Consider the following 27,584-nt stretch of genomic DNA (forward strand, 5'->3'; position numbering starts at 1 on the left):
GCTTCTTACAGCTGATATGGAGAAGGCGCTATTTCAAATGAAAAATTAAAGGCAGCAAGGATTCAATGAGCAGGAAACAACTTTGCTCTTGAAATGTTAATGCTCATGCAGCTGAAGCAAATGTGCAGACATTTCTCTCTAAAGGCAATATGGTCTAGGACTAGAAAATAATTGCTTCACCCCAAAGACTATCAGGCACTTATGGGAATTTGGAATGAGGCAACAAAAATCAAGTTGTATGTTGTTGTTGTTTAGTCATTTAGTCGTGTCCGACTCTTCGTGACCCCATGGACCAGAGCACGCCAGGCACTCCTGTCTTCCACTGCCTCCTGCAGTTTGGTCAAACTCATGCTGGTAGCTTCGAGAACACTGTCCAACCATCTCATCCTCTGTCTTCCCCTTCTCCTTGTGCCCTCCATCTTTCCCAACATCAGGGTCTTTTCCAGGGAGTCTTCTCTTCTCATGAGGTGGCCAAAGTATTGGAGCCTCAGCTTCAGGATCTGTCCTTCCAGTGAGCACTCAGGGCTGATTTCCTTAAGAATGGAGAGGTTTGATCTTCTTGCAGTCCATGGGACTCTCAAGAGTCTCCTCCAGCACCATAATTCAAAAGCATCAATTCTTCGGCAATCAGCCTTCTTTATGGTCCAGCTCTCACTTCCATACATCACTACTGGGAAAACCATAGCTTTTACTATACGGACCTTTGTTGGCAAGGTGATATCTCTGCTTTTTAAGATGCTGTCTAGGTTTGTCAGTGCTTTTCTCCTAAGAAGCAGGCGTCTTTTAATTTCATGGCTGCTGTCACCATCTGCAGTGATCATGGAGCCCAAGAAAGTAAAATCTCTCACTGCCTCCATTTCTTCCCCATCTATTTGCCAGGAGGTGATGGGACCAGTGGCCATGATCTTCGTTTTTTTGATGTTGAGCTTCAAGTTATATAGTAGGGGCAAAATGCAAGCTACACATATTCCAAATGGACTGTGTTCCTTTGGGAACAGCCCTGCCTTAATGTTATGTACTGAGTTGAATAGGATCCAAACTGCAGCAGTCTGATTGGTCCTAGAACAATAGGATCCAAAATGCAGCAATCTGATTGGTCCTAGAACAATAGGATTCAGAATGCAGCAGTCTGATTGGTCCTAGAACAATGCAGCAGTATGATTGGTTGGCAGGAACCACCCAATCATGCTCCAGATAGAAGTGAATCCACAACCTGATTGGCTTACAGTAGAATTCCGGAATTAGCCAATCATGTGCAGCCCATTGTGTAAATAATGTATATAAAGCAGATACTGTGAGGGGACTTTTATTCATTCCTCCTCACCACTATGAGCTGAATAAAGAGCATGAAATCACTTTGCGACTCTGAGTATATTTCACTTAAGTTATCCCTTTGTGGCTGGGCTGAGGTTTCAAGACAGTTTATATTCATTCTGTTTACTCCTGATTTTTTATTATTTGCCTCATTGGGAGTGGGAGAGAATAAGGGAGGTCAGTTGCTGTCAGGAAGCATGAAAGGTCGTTCTGTTTACGATAACTGCAAAATTCCAAAGTTCACATCAGGGCAACACCTTCAGTTGGCCAACCTTAATATTATTTATTAGGCACACAGAAAAGTCCACATTAGACTAACGCCTTTATTGAGCCGACCCAAATGCTTGTTCACTATTTCATGGCATTTTTGGGTGCCCTAAATAAAGGTACACCCCCCCTTTACGATTGTTTCCCTTATAGCAGCTCCCTCGGCTTGCAGTTGCAAGACGTTTCTCCAATAATTACAACCCATAATAATAAAAATGACAAAAGAAATAAAATAAGCACCAGCGTTCCAGCGAGCCTCTTAATGAAGAAATTCAACAAGCAAAAATTAGCAACAATAATGGAAGACTAACAAACGAGCAAAATTAATCAAGCCGCTTTACTTCCACCGCAGACCCAACCACGCGCGAGCGCGCGCGCGCGTGTGTGTGGTCCCGCTATGCGGGCGTGGCGAGGGGCGGAGCTTGTAATTGCAGCAGGCGGGGTTCGAGAGGCGACCGCGGGGGCGTGACTAAAGTTGCTGTGGGGCGGAGCCTCGCGGCGGAGCTTCCCTGCGCTTCGCCCTGGGGGGCGTGGCCAGCTGCGCCACTGCCTGCCGCACTCGGGTTGCCTCTATGCATTGGCGCGCGAGGCGGGGTTCGAGAGGCGACCGCGGGGGCGTGACTAAAGTTGCTGTGGGGCGGAGCCTCGCGGCGGAGCTTCCCTGCGCTTCGCCCTGGGGGGCGTGGCCAGCTGCGCCACTGCCTGCAGCACTCGGGTTGCCTCTATGCATTGGCGCGCGAGCTGTTCGGCGCTGCGAAGCTACTGGGCTCGTGGAGATGCTGCAGTAGCGGCGGCGTTGGCTGGGAAGCCTTTTGCTGCTGCTTCATTCATGGTGGCAGGAGGGGTTGTCGTGGCTTCCGCAGCCGCCTTCTCTTGCCCAGGACCAGCCTGTGATGACCCCGGGCGTATTTCGGGCTGTTTGAACGGCGGCGGCGGGGGCGAAAGGGGTGCTTGATGAAAGCGATGTCTCCCCAACAGGATCACATCGGGCAGGGGCGCTCTTCCTCCCTGACCGGAGGGTCCCGGCTCTCCGTAGCTTCCGACGCCAGCAAGGTGAGTGAACCCGCCGCCGCCCCTTTGCAACCCTGCCTGGATCGGGGGGCGGGGACGAAAACCACCTTCTCCTGGGCAGACAAGAGACGGAGCGGTCGCCTGCTTCGCCCTTGGGTTTTCCAGTGAAGGCTAACAACAACAACAATAATAATACTGTAATAATAATAGCTTAACCTGCCCTTTCCTGAAACTTGCAGGCTGGTCCTGTACGCGCAACTCGGGGAGCAAGCCCAGTCGGTTTCCAATGGAGCTTTGCTCCCCAAGGAAGCTGGGCTGGCGCTGCAGCCTCTCCGCGTGCCCAACTTAAAAGCACGCTCGTGGAGAAGCAGGTCCTGCAGAGTTCAAGTAAAAAGACCTCAGTGGCAACTGCAGCCTCTTAACTGGTAGGGAGAGCTCGAGTCCGTGCAAGCCCCTCGTTCACTTTTTTCTTTTTTTGCATGACACCCCCCCCCGCTTTTCCCCCTATGTCATTTTCTATCCCTGCCCATCAATTTCGGGAAATAATGGGGGGGCGGTGTACCCCCCCCCCCGTATCCCCTCTCCACCATTTCCAGTGTCGATGCATTTGTCCTGAAGCGTGCTGGTGGTGGGCGGGGAAGGTCAGGGTGGTGGCGGCGCTGCAAAAAGCATCGCTGCAACCTGCGAAGGTTCCCGGTCCTTAAATGCTGCAGAAAGACGGTCCTGCGCGTTTCGGGAAAGCGCAGTAGATGGAGGTCGCTTGCGTTCGGGGGGTGGTGGGGAAGGGGGCTGCGCGTCTTGCGGGAAATGTGCTGCATAGCTGGCGCGGGGGATCGATCGATCTTTCCCTCCCCCGCCCTTGGTAAGATCTCCGACGGAGCGTCGTGATCGAGAGAAACCACCAAGCTGCTGTTCTTGGCACATCGCGTTCCTTAAAAGCGCCACCAGGGATCCCTCGGGAGGCGCGCGATCGCCTCGGTCCTCTTCCCCTCCCTCCCTCCCTCCGCGCCGCATGCGTGCTTCACCTTCCCTGCCCCAGGTTTGCATGCCTGGATTGGTGTGTTTTGCACTTGATGGATGGACAGACGCGGTTCTGTTTTTGAGTAGCCGCTGCTGCAAGGCGCTCTCGGAGCCCGCAGTAGCTCTTTCTGCGCCGCCTGCTCGTGGACGTGAGGCTCGGCGACCCGGGGACTTCGTGATCGGTCTGCTTTGAAGGTGGCATCGTCGCGACAGGCGATCTCGTCGGGGTGGCATTTTCCACATAGATGCTGGCTGGATCAGTGGTGGCTCCCTTGGCATGTATTGTTCCAGGTAGTCTTAGATCCTGGACTTAATGGTCTTAGTCGTCTACCTTCTCTCCCACCAGTAATGTGTATTGATTCACTAGCGCTCCCACTCCCCCATAGGAATGTGTATTAATTCACCTGTTTCAAATTGTGGGGTGATCTAGGGCCCACCTACTCATTTTGCTGAATGGGCACCTGGATTGTGTCCTAAAGTCCTGTCCTTGTGGTGCCATTTGATGCCTCTAAATGAGAATGGGACAAAAAGTGGAGAAGTGTTGGCATTCCTGGTTTGGCTTGCGCCTGCAGCTGTATTTCTATTTAAAATTACATATTTTAAATAGAGTGGTGCTCTTGCCCAGTGCAAGCTTATCTGAGATGTATGGGGAAATAAACCCCCATTGAAAAAATAAGCATAAAATATTTGTGCAACAACCCTGTAAGGCAAGCCAGTATTGTTATCCCCATAGTAACGACTGCAAGGTATGAGCGCGGAACTCAGGCTGAGAGATTGTGTCGGGCCTAATGTCATTTTTGTGGTTGATGAGATTTTTGAACTTTTTGGAGAAGTGAACGGGAGGTGCACTTGTTCTTGCTTTTGCATGGTGTTGTGGTTAATGTCTTGTTTGAATCAAGACCTGGGAGACCAGTGCTCACATCTCTATGGGGCTATGAAGCTCATTGAATGACCCTGGGCCAGCCACTGTTTCTCCTCATCTTAACCAACCTCACAGGGTTGTTGTGAGGTTAACAGGGAACCGTGAATGTCACCTGGAACTCATTGGAGGAAAGATGGGAATTAAATGGAATCTCTGTAATATACGCTGCAGCAAGGCTGCATCAATTTAACATGTGTGTTCTGTGTACCTGCAGCCACTTCCAGCTTCTCGGCATGTCTGTGAGACAGAAGCATGCAACTATAACTGTATGTGCAGCTGTCACGTAGTTTCCTCTGCAGAAGTGACAGTAGTACAGGAAATCTTGCCTTTCAAATAATGGCCCCTTTCTCTGCATGAAATCTTAGGGTATTTCCTGGAGCAGGCCAGCAGATGATGGAGAGGAGGAGAAGAGTTGGGTAGTTCCTCTTCCCATCACCAAATAAGGGGAGTTTTAGACATTCCCTGCTGTTTCTGAATTGACTTTGGATAGTACAGTGTTTTACATTGGCGTACAACTTGATTTTTATACCTGGTTTTTGTTATACTGCATAAGATTCCATATCTGCTTGTTTTTCCTTAAACAAACTCTTCAAAACTGCCCTAGGATAGTAATAAAGGACATGAACTTCTGCTGACCTAAGAACTTAAGAAGAACCGCACCAAGGGTGCATCTTGTTCAGTACGTATCCTGTTCTGGGAAATCTGCAAGCAGGCATGAAAGCAGCAACCCTCTCCAATATTTGTCCTTCAGCAGCAACTGGTATTCTGAGGCATCCTGAACATAGAGGCTCCTTTTAGGTTTTGCAAACTGGACCTGCTGCAACAAAAATTTGCAGTGTGGAGTGCTGCTTTTCAGGGTGCTGGCCAGCCCGCCCCGTCACCTTCAAGGATATTCTTGTCTATTACCCCTCCCGCTTGGTTCTCTGTGCACTGCCCCTCCTCCGCGGCAGCTTGGCCACTGATCATGCTCAGTCCTCATTGGGCTCTTTTGGATTCTTCTCCCTCCCCAAATATTTTTGTTCTTCTGCAGATCTTGGGTTTCCTCCAAAGCCTGCTGCTACCTCGCTTTTGTGCATAGGTGGCACTGTTTTTGCAGTGCCAGAATCCACATGCAGCAAATGAATGTACTGTTAGAGTATAAATAATGCAATGTGGTGCCCTCAGGCTGATGGGATCTGTGGCAGGGGAGCATGTATGTGAAGTCTGGTATGTAGGTTGACTAGTAATATACAAAAAAGGCTGAATTCCTCGAAATTACACCCCCTGACCAAATAGAGACACCTGTGTTGGGAGCTGGTTGTGTTGGAGTATTGCTTTTTCATATTCTTCCACCTGTTCTAACTCTTAACATTCAAAGCATGTTTTGGGATGACTCCTGGTTGAAAGTAAATGCTGCACTTGCTGTGTTGACTTGGCTCAATACTACAGCTAATTACACTATTTCTAGAGAACTCGTACATAAATTGATGGCTAAAAAAGACCATTTGTAAAATCTGTATTGTGTCCTGAAACACTTTTGCATATATGTTTATGGCAGAGGGTGGTAAGCATTTCCTTTATTGCGTAGCCTACTGGTCTTCCAGTGAAATCCTGATCGTGATACAGGTAACCTTTAACAACGTATAGGAAATCGCTCCCTTTTTATTGTTTCTCATCACAGGATCTGTGATCTTCAATTGCTCATCATACAGGAGCTCAGCTTAAATTCTGGAGGTTAGCATTGGGTTAGCAGTGTGGTGTAGCAGATAGCATTTCAGGACTGGGTGTGAGAGACCCAGGTTCAAATATGTGTTCCACCATAAGGACCAGCAAGTCTCACCTTTTTGGAGGGATCACTTAGCTCTGGCCCAGCCATACAGTAAGGTGGAGTGACCAGGTTTGGGCAGCAGCATGAAAGAAACAGAATACAGTAGATGAAGACAGGAATTAGTGCCATAGCATCAGCTTTGCCAGCAGAGTATCTTAGGTTCAATCCCTAGTATCTCCAGGTATGGCTGGGCAGATGTGTGTCTGATAATAATAATAATAATAATAATTTATACCCCGCCCATCTGGCTGAGTTTCCCAGCCACCCTGGAAAGCTGCTGCCAATCAGTGCGAGTGAGATGGACCAATGGTTTGACTGAGTGTAAGGCAGCATCCTATTTTGTTAATGGAGTAGCAAGATTTTTAAGAGGTTAGGTGTATTGTTTGGGTATGTTCAATGAAATACAGGTAAATTAGAATAAGCAGTGTGTTATCAACCAAATGCACCACGCTTAAGTTGTTTGGATCATCTGTTGTGCTATAAACACCTAGGAGAATTTTGGTGTAGAAACTGCACGATGCTACAAAATTTTCCTGCACTTCAGAACGTGTTTTGGTGTGTGGGCTTGCCTTTGTGTGTGAAACCTGGCAGAAGAAAGAGTGTGATTTATGAGTCAGATATGTTGGGGGCTCAGAATATGTTTCAGCATACATTCTCTCCCCCCCCCATTTTTGTTTTTAAAAAACTGGCCCTGCCAGATACTATTCCAGAATAAATAGTGCGAAGACTAAAAGGAACCAAGCTGGGAAGGAAATCTCCTATTTGCAGGGTTTGCATTAAAATGTCATTAAATCCCCGCAAGCGCATTCTCCTTGGAGAATTGCTGCAGCAGGCTGCCAGATTGCTTATTGGGATTTTAATGCCTGCCTGGGTTATTACAGTACACTTCATAAATATTTCCCATCCTGATCATGTTGGGGAAAGAGGGAGAGAAATGGGGACTTCATATATGTAGTTTTCTCCTGGACCACAGCCCTCGAGCACAATGCGAGACTCCTGTCCTGGTAAACATTTCACTTTTGCCCATTGCATTGGCCCTTCAAAGTCAAGGACTTTGAGCATCTGAAATCCTGTTCGACCGTAGTTCTGGTGGCAATAAGAAACCATGCCTTAGCTTAAGATCAGAGGAGTAACTGTGTTAGTCCTTTCTTATAAAAGCAACACAGAAATCCCAATGAAAATCCTCATCATTATATATTTTACATGGCTGTTTATTTGCACACATTTTAAAATTTTATATATGGATGTTTTATGATGGCCTGTACTTATAATGCCTAGTAAAGGTTTGGCAAAGTAAAAGCAACACACATTCTTGAGGCACCTTAGTGACTATCGAATTTATTCTGGCATAAGCTTTTGTAAATTGGAGTCCAGTTAATCCAGTGCATCTGATAAAGTGAACCGTAAGCCACAAAAGCTCACACAGTAATATATTTACTAGTTTTAAGGTGCCACAAGATTATTTGTTAACATACTGTATGGAGAATAGCTGAAAATGTTTTATTGTAGTACTGCCAATGCCTCCTATATAGATTTTTATTTCTGTGTGGGGCCAGGCTAGACTCCAGTGAGTATTTGAATTATCCTTGTCAGACTATTAATGAGAGCATAAGTATATGAATACAAGTAACTATAAAACGAGACAGCATTATTTTGCAGTATCAAAATACTGCAGCAAGGAAACATTTGCTCAGGTATGAATTCTCACTATGGTTGCCTGTAGACATCCAGTTGGGAAGCTTTTATACAGGGAAGGAGTGGGTTCTTATTTTCAGGCGCCTGATGTGCCACAAACATGTAAGTTTCCTTCTTTGATCTCATCCTCCTGTAAAAAGTTTCAGTTCAACATTGGCATGCATGCTTCTTGCCACATCTTTGAGACAAATGGGATACTTGTGGGAATGAAATCTTCCGACCTTGGGGTTATATCTAATGTTCGCCCTTCTCAAAGCAGACCCAATGAAAAAGACTGACTTAATTTTAGCAGGTCTGCTTCTGAGTAGAACGTATTTAGATCCAACCCTCGATTAGCAAATGTGTAAGTGGGAAGCCTCAATCTCGTATGAACAGGATGGAGCACACTGTAACGTTTTGCAGTGAGTCTAAGGAGTTGCTGGTTTTTAGAAAACGGTGGCAGGTGAATCAGTGTAAATATCAGCTTGTGAACATGATCTTGCATAATTTCAGATATCGTAGAGCTGAGTTCTGATAGCTACTTACAAACGCACCACACAGAAAATGTGTAGTGATTGTCCACACAATGAACTCCTTTCCCTCTGTGGGTAGTAAGTATAACCAACTTTACCATGTGGCCAAATTGTTACAGATACCTGGTGGCCCACATCTGTCCCATGGTGAGATTATAAGTCATCGCCATGTGGTGTTCTCTGTCACCTTAAATTGCATAGACACCTCATATTTAAAGAGGATGACTTGCAGTCATAACACAGGTATGCCCCTAATGCCTTTGAAAAGCAGCCTGTTCAGGCATTGTGACTCTGTGTAGGATAAAGCTGTTGGTTTGGTGTTAGCAAAGCTGGGGGAAACTGGTTGCCTGAGCCTCTAAAAATGCTCTTCTGGAGCACAGGAACAGTATACAGTACAGTAAGCTCCTAATCACCTGATGATGGATGATAAAAGAATAATAATGCTGGCTTTTTGGAATTGAAAATATTTTTTTCCAGCTGTGGAGTTAGCTGGGTCAGATTGGGGATTTTGCTGTATACTATGCTAGTGATACACTGTACTGTTTATTATATATTAAATTTCTATCCTACCCTACATCCAAGGATCACAGGGCGGCTTACAATATAAAAACACAATAATACATAACATAGTAACAGCAGCAGCAGCAGCAGCAGCAACAACAACAACAACAACAACAACAACAACAACAACAACAACAACAACAACATAACCCCCCCCCCACAGTTTAAAAGGCCATAGATGGTTTAATTAGCCAAAAGCCTGGGAGAAGAGGAATGTCTTTGCCTAGCGCCCAGAAATATGTAACAAAGGTGCCAGGTGAGTCTACCTAGGGAGAGCATACCACAAACAGGGAGCCACCACAGAAGAGGCCCGTTCTCATGTTGCCACACCCTCTCGTGGAGGAGGCACATGAAAAAGGGCCTCAGATTATGATTGCAGGGTTTGTATCTGTTTATATGGGGAATGTTCAATTGTAATATCTGACTAACCAACCTCCTGGGTGTATTCTGTCTCTCACAAAATAAATTCAGACTGCATACAGATCTTTGGGGGTGGAAATATGCAGTGAAATGCATCCGTGTTTAATAGGTTATCCCTAAATTGGAATAGACAAGATAAAGTGGGTGGGGTAGATTTTGAAGGAGTGGGGTGAGAAACTATGGTTTGTGCCAAGCTTCTATCAAAATTTGGCCTATTAAGAACTATCATTGTGAAGTCTGCTAGAGGTCTTCTCTAATCACATCTATTGAAACCAAGAGACAAATGACATTGTATTCTGGAAGATCTGTGTCTTCCCCCAAGTGGGCTAACTTGAGCATGCACACGAAAGCTCATACCAAGAACTAACTTAGTTGGTCTTTAAGGTGCTACTGAAAGGAATTTTTTTATTTTGACTATGGCAGACCAACACGGCTACCTATCTGTAACTTCCCTTCCTATAAACAGTGCTGAAAAAATGCAGGTACTTCACAGGTACTTGATGCCAATGGTAGAAATGTGAACTTTTTAGGTGGCCAACATTTTCCCTCAGTGCTGGGACTTGGGTAGTTGCTTCAGAGAATTTGAAAGAGAAATTCTGTGATCTGGAAAGGAGCTTGTGAGTCATCAAGCTGAATAGAGAGGAAGATATTTATATTAATTATCGCATCATGTCTTGTGCATCAGAGAGAGGGTTTAAGGTTGGTTATTTAATGCAAATAATTTAAATTGGTTTAGGGAAGCAAATGCTTTGAGAATAAGACTCGAGCGCTTCAAACAAATGCACAACATATTGACTAGCAGGGGTTAGAAATTTGCAGTGACTTAAGGCCCCTGTAGTATGTAATAGGCACATTTTTGAGAACTATTATACACATCTCCTTTTAGGATAACAACTTTCCTAAAAGGTAACTTGTATAATAGTTATTCAAGTCAGAATTATCACAAGTGTAGGCTTTTCAGCATTCTAGAAGTGTTTATACATATTTAGTAGCAGAATAGCAGGCAGAAATTCAATAGAGGAAGCTTTCTAAAGCGTAATCTCAAGAAAAGCTGCATATTTCGAAATTCTTCCTCATATCTGCTTGGCGCAGGAAAACAAAGGTTTATGTACCTGTTAGTGACCGCTGCTCCCCATGTGACAAGCTGTTCTTGTTCATAGATCATTTTTCTATGTGAATTCATTCAAGAACCTAAGGACAGTTTGTTATAAAAGCCGGTTGCTGCCAGGACAGCTCAGGCGTTGTAATCAAGTGAGTACATTTCCTACTGTGATAGCCATGTGTCGGTTCTTTGTATTCTCCATTGTTTGTTATCTGAGGTGTTCATAATACTGTACTGTAGTTGTTTCCCTGTATCTCACATTTGCTTTCAGCTGGAGCATAGCTCAGGGTGACGTGCGGCTGGCTGGCTGGGACTGATGGGAATTGTAGTTCAAAATAGTTGGAGGGCACCAGTTTGGCAAAGGCCAGGGGATTCCTCCCTGCTTCCTCTGTAACCATGTGTATGTGAGTCGAGGAGAGGTAGGATGCTTTTTGAAATAGTATTGCTTCAGATGGCTTAGCTCTTTCTGCCCTGACTTCTTCTGGGCAATAGGATTGGATCCAGTTTTGTGTGTTTGAGTCCTCTGCATTTCTGTTTTATTTGCTTTCCTATGCTTTTTATAGAATCATAGAGTTGGAAGGGACCGTAAGGGTCATCTAGTCCAACCCTGTGCGATGTAGGAATCTTTTGCCCAATCTTGAACCCACAACCCTGAGATTAAGATTAAGAGCTTCATGCTCTGTTGACAGAACTATGTGTTTTTATTCTTATCCTTTTATTCTAACTGGTTTTAAACTGTGTTTTTGTGTTATATATACCATTTTTTTGAAACTTTATGCTATTTATAGGTGCTTTCAAATAACTAAAAATACAGGATTCCTTTAAGGCTGCACATTTCGGAGCTCATCACACCGAACACTGAAACATTGAACGTCCATGTAAACATGCCTCAAACAGAGTTGCAGGGATTTTGAAATGCTTCCAGAAACTTAAAAAAATGAGTTTGTAAGGGTCAGCAGGGTACGATCAGGTTCACTTCAGGTACTGGGTTAGCTTGTCTCATTCTGCATGATTTTATATCGACACCCTTGTCACCCTTAGACTTTCAGACTGCGTCTGCCAAAAAGCGTTCATATGGTAATTATTGCTGAGAGGACAGTGGAATTCCAGCACACAGTTAAAATGGGAAAGCTGACAGCAGCCAGGGTTCACTTTTTGGCCTCCTAGGAAGGAGGGTTGCTCTAGCCTTTACATCTCTGTTAAGTTGTGGGTGAACATATCAGACGACACAGCGATTCTTCAAACAGCTCTTGTTTATTCACAGGCCAGAACAGAACTGAACTGAAGGGTTCAGCCAGTCTGCTTATATAGAGCTCCACTAGAACGCAACAGTAACCATTTTCTGTAACTATCCAATCACTGAACGTCACTTTCAATCCCTTATTTGCATATGTGGACCTGAGTGAAAACTATCTACAGTATCCCCCCTGCTGGCCCAGGGTGAGAACTTCAGTACATAACAATCTCTGTGATGGAAACTGGAGTAGAAAACCAGTTCAGTTTTTAGACTGAAGTGCCAGAGTCAGAGGGATGTTGGACTCTGTATCTGTTTCTGTGGTCCTTTGTTTTGGGCCTCCCCATTTGGGGGCCTGTTCTCATCCTGGAGGCCATTTTGAAGAAGGAAATGGCAGCCAAACAAAGTCACTCACTGTGGGATCCCTGGTTCAGTGGAACTGATGCTATCTTGACAAAACGTCAAGACAGAAGAAGAAGAAGAAGAAGAAGAGTTTGGATTTGATATCCCGCCTTTCACTCCCCTTCAGGAGTCTCAAAGCGGCTAACATTCTCCTTTCCCTTCCTCCCCCACAACAAACACTCTGTGAGGTGAGTGGGGCTGAGAGACTTCAGAGAAGTGTGACTGGCCCAAGGTCACCCAGCAGCTGCATGCGGAGGAGCGGAGACGCGAACCCGGTTTCCCAGATTACGTGACTACCGCTCTTAACCACTACACCACACTGGCTCTCAGGAAGAACAGGAAGAACATATATTGAAACCCTGTTTAAATATGGTCATATTCAAACGAAATTAGCATTTTGTGACAGGAACCATGTAAAGTCAGGTAAGTTCATAATGGAGGGAACGTTCTTCATTATATCCCATAAATGCATGGGCAAAGGCTGCATGTACAAATGTAACATTGGTTGTACATCAGTGTCAAAGTTTCCACACAGAACCCTAGAAAATTAAAAAGGCGGTTCTGCCTTAGGCCTCTTTGCAGAACTAACCACAAGACCTGAGTCGCTTCGAACAAGGCAGTCAGTGTTAACTTGTCTTTTGGTTTGCAGCTCAGGAATTTCTCGAGATGGCAAGGCCAAAATATTAAGAACCGGAGCTAGTGCAAGAGGTATTGATGTTCGTTTTTTGGAACTGTGTACGTATTGTGGCAGATTTATTTGTCTCCTATCTCACATAAAGACATGTATTGGTGTGACTGGCTTCAGGTTTGCCTGAACTAAGATGTCCAAATTTGATTTTTAGTGTTCCTATTTCGTTGTTTCCCAAATGTGGAAAGATAAGAACGAAATGAAAGGAATGTTGACAAATGAACAGGAGAAAAAGTGAATTTTATTTAAAACAGTGTTGACTGTGTCTGAGAACTTCTTTCACATCCACATTTTCCCCTAATGAGCACCTTCATGTGGTATTTCTAAATAGTGCTAGAAAAACTCTAAATTTTGCATATGGCAATGAATTCTTACATAAACTCTATACAGGGCTCTTAGAAATTGAAAACATTTCCCCTGCTTTGTTTTGAAGCACACTCTAGTGAAGATTTTTATTATTATACTGATTCCTAGGGTGGGCTATAATTGGATGATACCTTAATATATTCTGTTTTTGGCTTGGTCCTGCACAGTTGCATGTGACTTCAGTGTTGCTATGTGTAGGATTGTACATGTTGTAATTAGATTAAAGATAGGATACTTATCTAAAAATTAAAAGTGTGCCATCGTACTTCCATGCTACAAACATTATAACTTTCATGATTACCTAGCTGAAAATTTGAGTAGTCTTAGGTTGCGACACTAAACACAATTTCTTTGGAAGCTGCATTGAAATCTTGGGCAATTTTATTATCCCAGCCATAGGCCAATGTAAGTTCATCCAACAGCAGCTATGTGTCGGTTAGCACAACGTACCATGTTTAAATCAACAGTAATATGCCAATAAAAACTGCAATATCAAAGCAGAGAATACATTCTCAAATTGCCCAGGATAGCTGATTACATTAGAAACAACCCAATTGGACCTTAACCTCTGTTTAGCTATTGCAAAAGATGCTTCTCCCCTGGCCGCAAACCCATTTCTGTGCGCATATTTTATTCTCTGTGTCCAGCGATGATATTTTTTTTAGGAGTGGCCTGAATAAGGAACATTCTAGTAAAGACCAAAGTTTGTTTTTCCTCTTTCTTTAAAATATTTATATACCATTTTTCTATTAAGATACAACTAGAGCGTAGAACAGTAATAAAACACATAAAAATATCAAACATAGAGAACTATCACTGCAGAGTGGGTAAATGGCTTAGCCTTAGGACCACCTTTCTCCATATGCAGTTACCCAGACTTTGAGATCATCCACCAAGACCCTCCTTTGTGTGCCTCCTCCATGAGACGACTCAAGGGTGGCAACACAAGAACATTCCTTTTCTTCACTGTCTCCCCATTTCTGAAATGCTCTCCCCAGGGAACTTTGGCTGGCACCTTCATTATACACCTTTAGGTGCTAGACAAAAACTTTCCTCTTCTTCCAAGCATTTGGCTGATTGACATCCTTTTCAATATTTTGCAGGAGAGGGGATTATTCATTTGTTTTTGTTCTTATTTTTGTGTTTTTTATATTATAATTTAATGTTGTGAACTGCCCTGAGATCAACAGGTCTAACAGGACTGTATATAATTTTAATAAATAATAAAATAAAATAAAAGTGCAGGCAACCAGCAGGTAAAAGAATTAACAGGCCCAGCAGCTTCAGCTGCAAATTTATCAAGGAAGAATCAAAATAGGGGATGGGGAAGCTGTGGCTCTTCAGATGTTGCTTGATTACAATTCATGTAGGTCCTGCTGGCTAGGGTTTATGGGAGTTGGGCTCTCAACAACATCACTTTTGCTACCCTTTCTATATGAATTGCTTTAAAACAAGCAAACAGATGGTCTTTACACTGCTCAAAAGACCACTGAGACAGGCTTCCCTGGGATTTCCAAAGTTCAGCCACAGAGAAGTCTCTGCCTAGTTCATGCCAAACATCCTCATATGTTAGTGGAACATGTAAGAGAACCTGCTGTCCCAGTCTCTTTCGGGAGGAAGAGTGGGATATAAATTGAATAAATAATAACCTCTGAAAGTCATGATGAATGGGCAGGCTCATATTGAGAAGACCATTCTTCAGGTATTCTGGTCTCAAATCATCTGATTATTATTACTGTATACTGCCCTATACCTGCAGATCTCATATTGGACAGGAATGGTGAATATATGGTTCATGGGCTGCATTCAGCCTGTAAAGTTGTCTTCGGGGGCCTGCCAGTCCTCTGCCAAACTTTGATGTCTCTTCTATTCCCGTTTCCTTAGCACTAAGTCATATTAGCAGTGGTGCCATGCCAGAGAGAGAACAGGTTATTTTGCAAGCTTACTGCAATGTTTCCCAACCACTGTTCCGCGGCACACTAGTGTGCCGCGAGATGTTGCCTGGTGTGCCGCGGGAAAAATTAAAGAATTCCAATTTATTTTTATTTTTTTTAAGTCAAATTTTCGATTGGGGCGCCGTCACTAGATGACCCCTGGGGTTCCCTCCCTCCCTCCCGCTCTGCGCCTCCCTCCTCCTCCTCCTCCTCCGGGGAGGCCCTTCCTGGCTCTCGGCCAAGGCTTGGCGGCTGCCACTCACTCACTCGCTCGCCCACCCGTCCCTCCATCCCTGCACCCGGCCTCTCCCCCTCCGTCCCCGGCGCGGGGGCTGCCGGGATCCGTAGTCCCCTCGCCCTTGGGCTCTGCGCCCGCGCGGGGTGCGCGAACTACGTTTCCCAGCGTGGCCTGGCGGGCCGGGCGTTTTGTTTGAAGCGCTCTTCTCCTGGCCATGGAATGAGCGCAGCGGCGGCGGCCGGGCGGGCAGGGGCTCTTCCACGCAGACCCCGCGCAGCCTGCCTGCGCCCCCGCGGAGATCGGGCGGCAGGATGGAGCCCGGGGATCCCCGTGGAGGCGGAGCGGCAGAGGCTGCCCCCCAGGTAGGGCTGCGTCGGGGGTTTTTTATTTTTGCAATGCTGCATCCGCGCCGGAGGGGACGCATCGGACCGCGGGGAGACCCCTTGGCGGGCGTGCAAGGCAATGCATGCGTGCAGGCGTTGCATGGAGTGCAGTGCAATGCAATGGCAACGCGGCGCCCTGCATGCATGCATGCAACTTCCACCGGCGCTCCGGACTTGGCAGGTGAGGGGGGTCCCCAGTGGGCGGCAGAGAGAGCCGGGAGGGCGAAGGGGAGCCGGGGGGAGCAGCGCTGCTCCCCGAGCCGAGCCCGGGGGGAAACTTCGGCGTCGTTGCGCCGGGTGTTGGAAGCGGAGGCTGGCGGGGGCCCCTCACCTGCAAAACCTGGTCGCCTCTCATATATTTCGTGCATTGCATTCATCGCCCGCTTTCTCCTCCAAGGAGCTCCCGGGGGCGCGCGTGGTTCTCCCCGTGTTATCCTCGCAACAACAGCCCTGCGAGGTGGGTCAGGCGAGTGGCCCAAGGGAGCACCCAGGGATTGTCCTGGCCAGGTGGGGTGATTTGAACCCTGCTCTCTGCCCGGTCTTCGTCCTCATTTAGCCCCCACATGTGCATGACTGTGCATGACTGAGGTTTTCCCCCCTCGTCTTGGCTGTGGTGTGAGTCTGTCCTGTTAATTAATGGGGTTCTGCCTTCGGAGAAGATGAGCCAGCCCTCAAGGAGGTGATTATGTAATTTGCTAGCAATTCATGTCCCTCCCAGCGTGACGCTGCGCGCTGACGTCACGGGGCTGTAATGGTGGTGTGCCTCGAGATTTTTTTCATGAAACAAGTGTGCCTTTGCCCAAAAAAGGTTGGGAAACACTGGCTTAGTGGAGGGCTTTCCTACTTGTTGCAGTGCTGGACTGGGAGAAGCGCTGCAATCGTGAGGAAAAATAATTGGTTCTGCTCTTCAGAATCCAGTCTCTGAAGAGTGATCTTTTCTTACTCAATGATTCCCTTTCCACTGCTGCTTCTTACTGATCGACAAGCATCAATCCTCTCTGTATGTCTGGTATGTATGTGGTTGTGAATGACTGAGAGCCTACATTTTAATGGTATAGCTTCTTCTTGGGTTTATTCATAATAAACCCAACTACTGGTGATTTAGTCAGTTTGTGCAGAAAAATATATTCCTGGTGAATCCAGTAACTGGAATACAGAAGTTGGTTATCCCTTATCTGGGTAATGCAGATTGAACATTGTGGATGTGTGATGTGAATGGATACTAGTGTAGCCTGCTGTAGGGTAAAGATGTTTAGGACTTTCAACTTCTTCCTTGGCTGTATTTATATGTTTTGGTATTTCTTCACACTTTGAATGAGTTTCACTTGGGTGAACTTTTAAATTCACTTTTGTCGTCATCTCGTTGCCCTTGAGAGGGAGTTCACGCTGAGAAACAGTATCTGAGAGCCAGTAATTTGCTTCAAGCTTTCCTACATGTTTTGAGGTCTCTGAGTGGGGTTTCTTCGGCATTGGAACTTGGCACATTTTGCGCTGGCTCACTTGCAAAGAGACGTATCCCTGGTAGCAGTTTGGAACAAGTTTAGGACTGTCTGAGCCATGTCATTTAAAGAAATCCTGCTGGGAAAGCCCTGAAGTCTAGGAGGATGGGCACACTCTGCCAAGTGTTGATCTGCTTGCTTTGTTTGTGTACATTTGTGTGTGCATGCACACTCTTCTGGTTAAACAGAAGCTGGAATAAAGAAGCATGTCAAAGTTGTGCTGCAACACTACAATGTCATAGTCCTGGGCTGAAAGCCTATTGGCAAAGTGTCTTGTTTAAAACATCCGAATTTTTTAAGCAAATGGTTCTTTCCACCCAAGTTTGATTAAATGGCAAGTGATCTCCTGCTGGCAAATGTAAATTATAGCCATAGTCTTGTATAACCTTTTCACCCTTCCACTATTGATGATATATCATGTACAGGCTTTTCTTTTCTCAACCTTGCAACAACCCTGGGAGCTGACTTGGGATGTAAGAAGCAGCTCTGTTTTTGTTCCACTGCAGTTCACCGGGTGTCATCGCGCCACTCCTTGGTGTGTGGAGTGCCTCAGGGTGCGATACTCTCCCCGATGCTTTTCAACATCTTTTTGCACCCCCTCGCCCAGCCTGTCCGGAGTTTTGGGCTGGGTTGCCATCAGTATGCTGATGACACCCAACTCTATCTGTTGATGGATGGCCATCCTGACTCGGCCCCAGACACACTGACCAGATGTTTGGAAGCTGTGGCTGGATGGTTACGTGGGAGCTGGTTGAAGCTAAATCCTTCGAAGACAGAGGTCCTGTGGCTGGGACGGGATGATATGGGATTGGGGGGGGGCAACTCCCATCTCTTGCGGGGGCACAATTAGTTCCAGCACTGTCCGTTAAGAGTTTGGGTGTAATCTTCGACACCTCCCTTTCCATGGAGGCGCAGATTGCAGCTATAACAAAGGCGGCATTTTTCCATCTCTGCCAAGCTAAGCAGTTGGCTCCTTACCTCTCTCGCCCTGACCTAGCCACTGTGATCCATGCGACGGTCACCTCCAGACTGGATTATTGTAACTCGCTCTACGTGGGGCTGCCCTTGAGACTGACCCAGAAACTCCAGCGGGTGCAGAATGCTGCAGCGAGACTCCTTACGGGGTCTTCACTGCGAGATCACATTCAGCCGGTGCTATACCAGCTGCACTGGCTCCCGGTGGAGTACAGGATCAGGTTTAAGGTGCTGGTTTTAACCTTTAAAGCCCTATACGGCCTAGGACCCTCGTACCTACGGGACCACCTCTCCTGGTATGCCCCACAGAGAAACTTACGGTCTTCAAATAAAAACATCTTGAAGGTCCCAGGCCACAGAGAAGTTAGGCTGGCCTCAACTAGAGCCAGGGCTTTTTCGGCTGTGGCTCCGAACTGGTGGAACACTCTGTCACAAGAGACCAGGGCCCTGCGGGACTTGACATCCTTCCGCAGGGCCTGCAAGACAGAGCTGTTCCACCAGGCCTTTGGCCAGGGCACAGCCTGACTCCCTCCCTCGGCAATCTTCGCAGAGCTCTGGCCCAATGGTTGCCAGTGGCTTGAATTAATTATTTTTTATAATGAATGATTTTAGAATGTTGTTTATGTTGTACTTTTGTACTGTTTTATTGTTGTTAGCCGCCCTGAGCCCGTCTTCGGCTGGGGAGGGTGGGATATAAATACATTATTATTATTATTATTATTATTATTATTATTCAGTAAAAATGATATTATTCATCTTGCTGTTTGTAGCACTAAAATTACATAATTGACATTGTCATTATGTTATTCCATCCCATTCATTTTATTACAAAGGAAACAGTGCAAATATGGTGGTGGTGGGGAAGTTATCAATTTCATCGTGTTTGTGGACAGAAAGCAACTGTAACAGCGAATACCAATTGTATTTGCTGGATTGATTTCCATTCCAGGCATGGGATGAATAAGTGAATATTGGCAATTTGTGCTTCCATTTCCTCCAGAATTCTCCAAAACCCCTAGAGTAGAATGAGTCACAATATTCCCATTTTGCAGGTGGAATGAGGCTGACAGCTGATCTTCTGACCAAGGTGCTAGACTTGGGCTTGAACCCTATTTTCTAGGGCCCACACTATGGACTTTCTTTTCAGGGCTGTACTTTGTTTCTTAGGACAGAAGGAGCAGTTTCATACTTTGACTAAAGGACTTCTAGCCCAGTACTGTCTCCTCTGATTGGCAATTGTTCTCTAGAGTTTTCAGCAGATGCCTTCTAATATATGCAGAAACATTTGTATGACCACTAACCACCCTCTCTCTTAATTTTTAACTTTTCACCTATTCTTGGGTAGGGGGAGTAACTGGTTTTGCTTTTGCTTTATTGTGTATTTTGCATTTTGTCTTTTTATGTTGAGAACCAGCCTGTGATCTTTGAATGAAAGGTGGTACATAAAGGTAATAAAATAAATGAATAATCTAGCTTTCGGACAGAAAACAAAATAAAACTTTCTTCCACAACTGTTCTTCATTAGCTTGCTTGCTTTCAGTTTGCAGTGCTTGACTTGGGAGGAAGCCTTTCCTTTTTATTATGACTGTTTTCCAGAAATTTTTGGGCCCAAAAAAAGAGAGCACTTTTTACTCCGAGGAGCTTACAGAATAAAGTTAATTGGCATCCAGCTCAGTTCTATAGTTCAGGGCCTTAGTAAAGGTGTTGAGTATATCTTGATTCAAGCAAAACAAATTGATTCAAACCATTACTCCAATATCACAGACCCTTGCATGGCACAGCATCTGTGTAAGATTGCGTCAGGCAGCTTTGCAACTGTGCTTTGTGAAGCTGTTCCCTTGACAGTGAAAAGACTAGAGGCTAGAGCCCAAGGAGCTTTGTATCAGACAGAATTAAGTGTTAAGAAATATGCTTTTCCAAACACCAAACAGTTTGTGTTGACAGTCCCAGTATGCTAATATTAGCTTTCGATGGGTTATCTGTTTCTAAAGTCTTTAATTTGTTGTACCCCAGTTTTTAATCCAGAGACAATGGGAGCCAGGAAGAAAGTGATATACCATAGTCCAAACTCTGCTTCATATGTGTGTCTGTGTTTTGTCTGCATCAGTTTGTCCTGTGAGATACCTGCCTGCCTGCAGGTGAGAGTGTTCCTGCTAAATTTATATCAAACTAACTATCAGCTAATCTTTCTACTAACAGCTAGTAGAAATGGAAGAATGTTAGCATCTTTCTGGAGGACAGCCAGGCTTGATGTGCTTAAGGCTGTAATTGCAATCCTTTCCCCAGCTCAGCTCCTATCCCATTACTTCATTAGTTTTAACCCTTCTCCCCTCTATTTTTGTACTTGTGTCACAATGTGTGTGTATAAGAAAACCCTCAAACCCTGTAACCAAATCTTCAGTTTGGGTAGGGTTTATTTATGAAACAGGATAAAGTAGTAAAGTTGTTTATTATTATTATCATCATCATCATCATCATTATCATCATCATCACCATCATCATCATATTTTATTTAAAAGCATTTATAAATTGCTGAATGTTAAAAAATCTTAGTCAGAATGCAAAAGTACATGTAAACAAAACAGTATGATAAAAAAGAGAGACAAAAATCAGTAAAGTAGTAGTATAAAAACAGATGAAACACAGTAAAGATAGGGTGCAATCTTATGGGTCCAGGGCAGAAGCAAAAAAAGCCCGTTTTTTCTTTCACTACCTATTTTGTATGATATGGTGCCATGAGTAAAAATTTTCCCAGATCTCTTAAGTGGTCTTACAGGTCTGTACAGGGGTAGGTGATCTTGATCTGTTCCTAGTCTATTCAGTGGATCAAGTGCTTCTGTGGCCACTGGCTGACACAATCAAATACTGTATTTCCTTTAGTTCAGGAAATAGCAATGGAGGCAATGGCTGCTTCTGGGTGACCAGTTTAATGAGCGTTTAGTCTAATCTGTTTGTGGACAGATTTATATGTTGTTGGCTATTTGTCCTGATTTGATTGTGGGGGAGATTAGTCAACGTTGTGCCAACCAAGCAAGTGGTGTTATCCCACACTCTCCAGTGCATTTTCCTATGACTTCCCCTATAAAATATATATATATATGAACTTCTGGGGAAGCAGGCATTTTTCACAAGAGCTCCAAATCAGCTTTAGTTGTGCAACCTGAATTTGTTGGGATGGGATAGAATTCTACCTGGAAATAATGACAGTCTGAAGGTGCCCAGTATCATTGCTAAAGCGTATATATTGATTGAAATGCAAGTAGGAACTAATGGGCCTCAACCCAGGCTCAGATACAGTAATGGGAAAATTTAGTTGGATTATCTGGGTTCTCCCCACCCCTCAAGTCAAGAAATGTATGTGCAAACTGGCTAGTAATTCCTGTACGGCAGGAGATTGAACTAGTTGTCCTTTGGAGGTCACATCCAATTCTATGATTCTAATAAATTTTGAGGACTGGTAACTTGTTTGCAAGTCTCCATATACTAGGGTTGTCATCTGGCTAAAGAAAACTTAGCTGATTAATCATATAAGTGTTAATCTGTTTCAGCAGTTTATTATTGTTATTTATTAATTGCCTTCTGCGCAAGCGTTTCAAGGTGATGAACAATAAAACTGAAATGCAGTTAACACAAATGAAAAGCAAGGGATAGTTTTAGAAAGCAAAAACAAAACGAAATCAACATCCATGTTAGAGACCCATTCATCTAGCTGGGAAAGCCTGTTGGAACAAAACTGTCTTCAGTTGTTCCAAAAAGGGCAAATAGTGGACACTTGTCATCTCTCAACGGAAATGCTATACTGCAGAATAGGGACAGCCACACTGAAAGCCCTACTCTGAGTTTAGTATGAAGCAGACTTTTATATCTTTGGAACTTTTAGGAGAGCCAGTTTCTCAAGTAACCTGATCTTGAGTTAGTATATATGAGAAAAAGATGTAGTTCTAAATGTAAAAAAAGTTACTTGTTACTAGATTACGCATGCATATGTTGCAGTTAGGCATGAGTTTAGAGCAGGGGTCCTCACTGTGGGGCTTGCAGACCAGGGTGCCCCCCATGTTGCCTACAAAAAGATCCTGTGCCCTTTCCTCCTCCTTCAGATGTGGCAGCCATTTTGTGTTGGTCACACACCTCACAGCCGCCATTTGTGACTAGTGCCTGCACAAAATTCCAAATGTGCACACTGGTGCAAGAAACCTCACTATCTTGTTGTAGAGGCCTTCTCCCTTCTCCCGCACTGGACTGAATGCCTCTTAACATATGCTTGCGATCTGCAGTTTCTAAGTACTTATATTAAACACTTTGCCAAAATATTTTAAATTCCTTTATTTAACCGATTAAATGATGCCCTAACACCTACCAGTCTGTATAAGGCTACAATCTTGCAGTTACTTATTTGGGATTAAGCTCTAAGGAAGGGAGTGGTATTTTATTTTTTTATATTTGGTGTCTCAGGAGACAGTTCTCTTTTCTCTGGATTTCATCAATCCTGCATGTTGGACATAGTTTAGTAGTGTATTTTTAACTAATCCCAGAATGTGTGCTCGTGCTGATATTTTTGTTGCTCAAACTGCGAGTGGAGCATGTTACTATGAAGCATTAATTGTGTTATAGTGGAACCTTATGGAAAGCAGGTTTCCTATAGTGAGTGTATGTAATATATATATATTTATTAATATAGCTAGCAGCAGGTGCCAGACTGAGACCTCCAAGCAGCAAAGTCTTGTAAAGTCCAGACAGGATACGGTTATTAACAGTGGGCACATTACTCTGTTGTCTTTATCTTGTTGTTGAACCTTAATCCATTTTTAAGGCAGAAAACTTTGAGTCTGCAGACATACAGTTTACTTTCTGTGTGTGAGAGAGGACACTTCCATAAGAACAAGTAGGATCTGGAACACAATAAATGCCAATTAAGACCAGAGATGTAATTAGTCAGTGGGCAAACAACTTTAGTAACTCTTCTGGAATAAAACGTGCTAGAGTCCAAGAGTCTTCTATATTCCCTTACCTGGCGAACTGCACATTACCAGCATGGAATATTCTGCAGACATTTCTCTCTTAGCTTCTGAGAACTGGTGAAGCCATTTCTGCCAACCTGATGTTTTAGGACCTTCAAATGGAACTGATTTGGTTGTGGTGGTTATTTTTTCCCTTTTGTGTTTTTCTTCCATACAGCTGCTGTTGTGAAACATTTCTTACATTTTAATTTTGTTTCTGTTTTTCATCAGAAAATGAAGAGCTTGGCCCAAAGGCGTCAATCGGCACCATCCTTGGTTCTCAGCAAAGCGCTGACCAAGTCCAGAACAAGTGTCAGGTAAGGTGGAATGTGTTGTTTCTGGCTGTACTTTTTTGCAGGTTTCCTGGCCCAGATCATAATGTGTTTTTGACAAGTAGTTAACCACACAAGGCTGAAACGCTGTCTGGAGAGAGAGTTGTTAAGCCACCCCCACAGCGGCCTTTTCCAGGTGGTATTGATTCTGAAAAGCACGTACATGTATTGAGCAGAATGTGGTCAAGACTTCATAAACCAGGCTTCCCACATTTTAAGATATCTTGGAGTAGAATGTTGATAATTAAAAAGTTATTTATTTACTTAAATGTATATCCTATCTTCCTTCCTAGAACGCAAAGGTGGCATTCAACTAAGTTTTATTCAGAGTAGACCCATTGACATTAAAGAACACGACTAAGATCGTTAATTTCAGTTGTTCTACTCTGAGTAAAACTTAGTTTCATACTACCTCAAGGCAGTATATACAAGACCTGCTTACATTTAGCATCTTATGAGTTGCCCAGGGTACGTTTTGTTCTAGGTTGGCCTATAAGTGGCATACATACTTAATAAGATTTTCCAGTGGGGATCTTTGCAAGAAAATTAGTTATTTGAAATCAAGTGCAAGTAGTATACGGCCTGCAGGCTGCATGTAGCTTACATACCCTTTCTGCAATTTTTGACCTCTGGGTTATAATCTGTGGGAAAGCTGCTCCCGTGTAGTGTGTGATTTCACAGGATTATGCAGATGAATAAAGTGCTCTGCAAGTGAAATTAGTATGGTGTAAAGGTCAGTTTGCTCTCTGAGGACCCCTGCCTGATATTGGGTGGGAGCCCATGGCTGTTTACTGAATGAACATTTTCCTTTCACCCTTTCTCCCAATTGATCCCAGTCAGCGGTGTAGCTAGCCGCTTGGGTGCCGCGCGTGTGTCCTGCAGCCGGGGGCGAGGCGCACTGCATGGAGCCTCTCCACCGCCGCTGTAGGGTGGCTGAGGGAGAGGTGGTGGGGAGACAGAAGTCCCACGCTGCCGTTTTAGGCAGTGCGGAGCCTTCAGGTGCCCAAGCCACCGCATCACTCCCAGGAGACATGTGTGGCTTGGGCACGCTGCAGGCCCCGCAATAAGTGCCAGCCATGTTTCATTACGTTTGTTGACTGAACTAGAAAGTTTCTTGAGCCCAATTTATATTAGTATTATTTTTAAAAACTCTTATTTTTGCCATTTTTTTTCACCCCCCCTCAGTGATGACACCCAGGACAGCACGCACCCCCCTTCCTCCGCCACTGACCCCACTTTATCCTTTCCACCTTCCTGTAGGCAGGTTACGCTGTAAAACTGTGTCTTTGGTCTTACAACCTCTACCATACTGGCTTTCCACTGAAGACATGGCTCTGTGTTGAAAATGACGGGTGGGAGTGTGGTTTCCTGCTTTACAACCAACCTACCCATTGTTTTGCTGTGAAAATTGTTTTCATTAGTCATGAATATGTTAGTTGGCTTATGAAGCTTTGAATTGTGGAGATGATTCTGGCCGCAGTTACAGTGGCGGAGGAAGGGGACAAGGGGGCGGTCCACCCTGGGCGCCGTCGCTGCAGCCGTGAGCGGAGGACCCCTCCACTGCCGTTGCAGCCGCGAGCGGAGGACCGCGCAGCCGCGAGCAAAGGATCCTGCCACCGTCCGTACGGTGCCGTCTGTAGTGGTGCATGCGCTGCTGGGAGCTTTGCCCTGCCCCTGTGGGCGGTTCGCCCCAGCCCTCATCACCTCACACCAGGTGCCGGAGAGCCTTCCTTCACCCCTGCGCAGTTATCCAGGTGCTAGGAACAATTGCAGATAACTCAGATGAGCTGTATAGGAGACTAGAGATGGTGGGTTTCAAACTTCCCATCTTCAGAGAACCACTTTCACATTGACTTGCCTGTCCCAGAAAGCCTGTCTACTGAATTCCTTTGCTTGTGCAGCAATCTGGAGCATATAGGGTACAGTCAGTTCATGCTGAGCACTGCGCTGTAAACTTGCTCTTCATGGACTGAGTGAACCATAGAGCACTTCTAGTACTTTTCAAGGTACTTTTCAAGGAAGCTTATACTTGATAGACTCGGAGCTCAAACTAATTTCTATGACACTGCATGTGACTTGAGATATATCTGGATGATAAGATTTAGCTAATGCTTGTGCAGCATTTTCTACCTGCGTTGTCTGTCTTAAAGGACTTATGTATCAACTATCCTCAGATTAACTGGCACTGGAGAGATATGTTTCTCTCTCCACATTTTAATGTTCTATCCCAATAACCTTTTGAAGCAATTCCTACTAATTTATATGATAGTTCATATAATTTACAGGGATTGCATCTGTGAAAGTAATTGGCAAAATTACATAGGAGCACAGTTTCAATGAACTCTGAGCTCAGTTCAGTTGATTATTTTTTCTCTTACTCTCCCTTCCCCCACTCCCCAAATTTCCTTCTCTGATTAACAAGAATTCATTTTCTTCATAATCAAACAAATGGTGTTTGGATATTCTGGTCTGTGCTCGGTAGATGCTTGACTCTTGTGGATAGCTCCTTTTTATAAGCAGAAAAGAGCAATGAGTGACATGACCTCTGGTATGTTCAGATCTTCAAATATTTTGTTTTTAAAGCTGTCTTAATACTTAGCACCCTTTTGTAGGCAAAACATTGATTTCAAGCTTAAATGGATTATAACTTTATTCTGGCACTAAATCCTGTTGTTGATACTTAGTGCACTGTCTTTTTAGTGGTTGATTAATGATCTGTAGATTACAAAACTCCTTTCCAAATCCAACTTACATCTGTGGGGGATTAATATGAATAGCCTTTCCTTAGCAGTTGAGTCATTTCTGTATTTATTAAACATAATGAGGGAGTTTGGTCAGGAAATATTTAGAAAACCTAGTAAGTTTATAGCTTCATACCATTTTATGGTCCATTCTCAAATGTCTTCTTAGTACATGTATATAAACAGTACCTCAACATAGCATTGGCCTATGGGATTATCCCGCTTCCTCCTCCTCCTCCTCCTCCTCCTTTAAAAACTCTGAATGACTGTTTCTAGGATCCAACTATTCTAACGTCTGCAAGTAGGTGGTATTAGCATTTTATAGAAATTACAGCATGACTGTAATCATGCCCTGGTTAGATAAAGGTAGATCCTGTTGACTTAAAATCATAGAATTGTAGAGTTGGAAGGGAATCTCAACTAAAGCATCCATGACAAATGGCTATTCAACCTCGGCTTAAAAACCTCCAATGAAGGAGAGTTCACTACGTCCCTAGGAACTCTTTCGTTGCATTACTATGAGCAAGATAGATGGCTATTTTTGTGTACATCTGCAATTTCCATTTTGTAGAAAGAAACGTGGCAGGAGGCACCCTATCCTGCTCTGTCCCCAAGGTTCCAGGTTGATACCTTTAGAAACATTGGGTGGTGTTCGCCTGCAAAGAACGGCCCGGCCATGTTTGTTAATTTCATTGGGTGTTGTTGTTGTTAGTCATTTAGTTGTGTCCGACTCTTTGTGACCCCATGGACCAGAGCACGCCAGGCACTCCTGTCTTCCACTGCCTCCCACAGTTTGGTCAAACTCATGTTGGTAGCTTTGAGAACACTGTCCAACCATCTCGTCCTCTGTCGTCCCCTTCTCCTTGTGCCCTCCATCTTTCCCAACATCAGGGTCTTTTCCAGGGAGTCTTTTCTTCTCATGAGGTGGCCACAGTATTGGAGCCTCAGCTTCAGGATCTGTCCTTCCAGTGAGCACTCAGGGCTGATTTCCTTCAGAATGGATAGGTTTGATCTTCTTGCAGCCCATGGGACTCTCAAGAGTCTCCTCCAGCACCATAATTCAAAAGCATCAATTCTTCGGCGATCAGCCTTCTTTATGGTCCAGCTCTCACTTCCATACATCACTACTGGGAAAACCATAGCTTTAACTATACGGACCTTTGT

At 44.6% G+C, this 27,584-nt stretch overlaps 1 protein-coding gene across 4 annotated transcripts in view; it reads left to right on the forward strand.

Annotated features, from left to right (window-relative positions):
• Positions 1–2,247: 2,247 nt before the first annotated feature.
• ARHGAP20 (Rho GTPase activating protein 20) overlaps positions 2,248–27,584 on the forward strand; it is a 92,028-nt gene continuing 66,691 nt past the window's right edge. Inside the window, exons 1-2 of one of the 4 annotated variants that reach the window (XM_083499631.1) lie at positions 2,248–2,634; positions 23,579–23,664. In XM_083499631.1, coding sequence (XP_083355757.1) covers positions 2,536–2,634; positions 23,579–23,664 — 185 coding nt within the window. In that variant the 5' untranslated portion in view covers positions 2,248–2,535. Of the gene's footprint in view, positions 2,635–3,420; positions 3,455–3,645; positions 3,904–12,639; positions 12,691–23,578; positions 23,665–27,584 lie in introns of those variants that run through there. The other 3 variants (XM_083499634.1, XM_083499632.1, XM_083499633.1) reach the window with 3 other exon arrangements.

The sequence above is a fragment of the Podarcis liolepis genome (assembly GCF_965112155.1).
Source record: "Podarcis liolepis genome assembly, chromosome: 4".
In the NCBI taxonomy this organism is placed as follows: domain Eukaryota; kingdom Metazoa; phylum Chordata; class Lepidosauria; order Squamata; family Lacertidae; genus Podarcis; species Podarcis liolepis.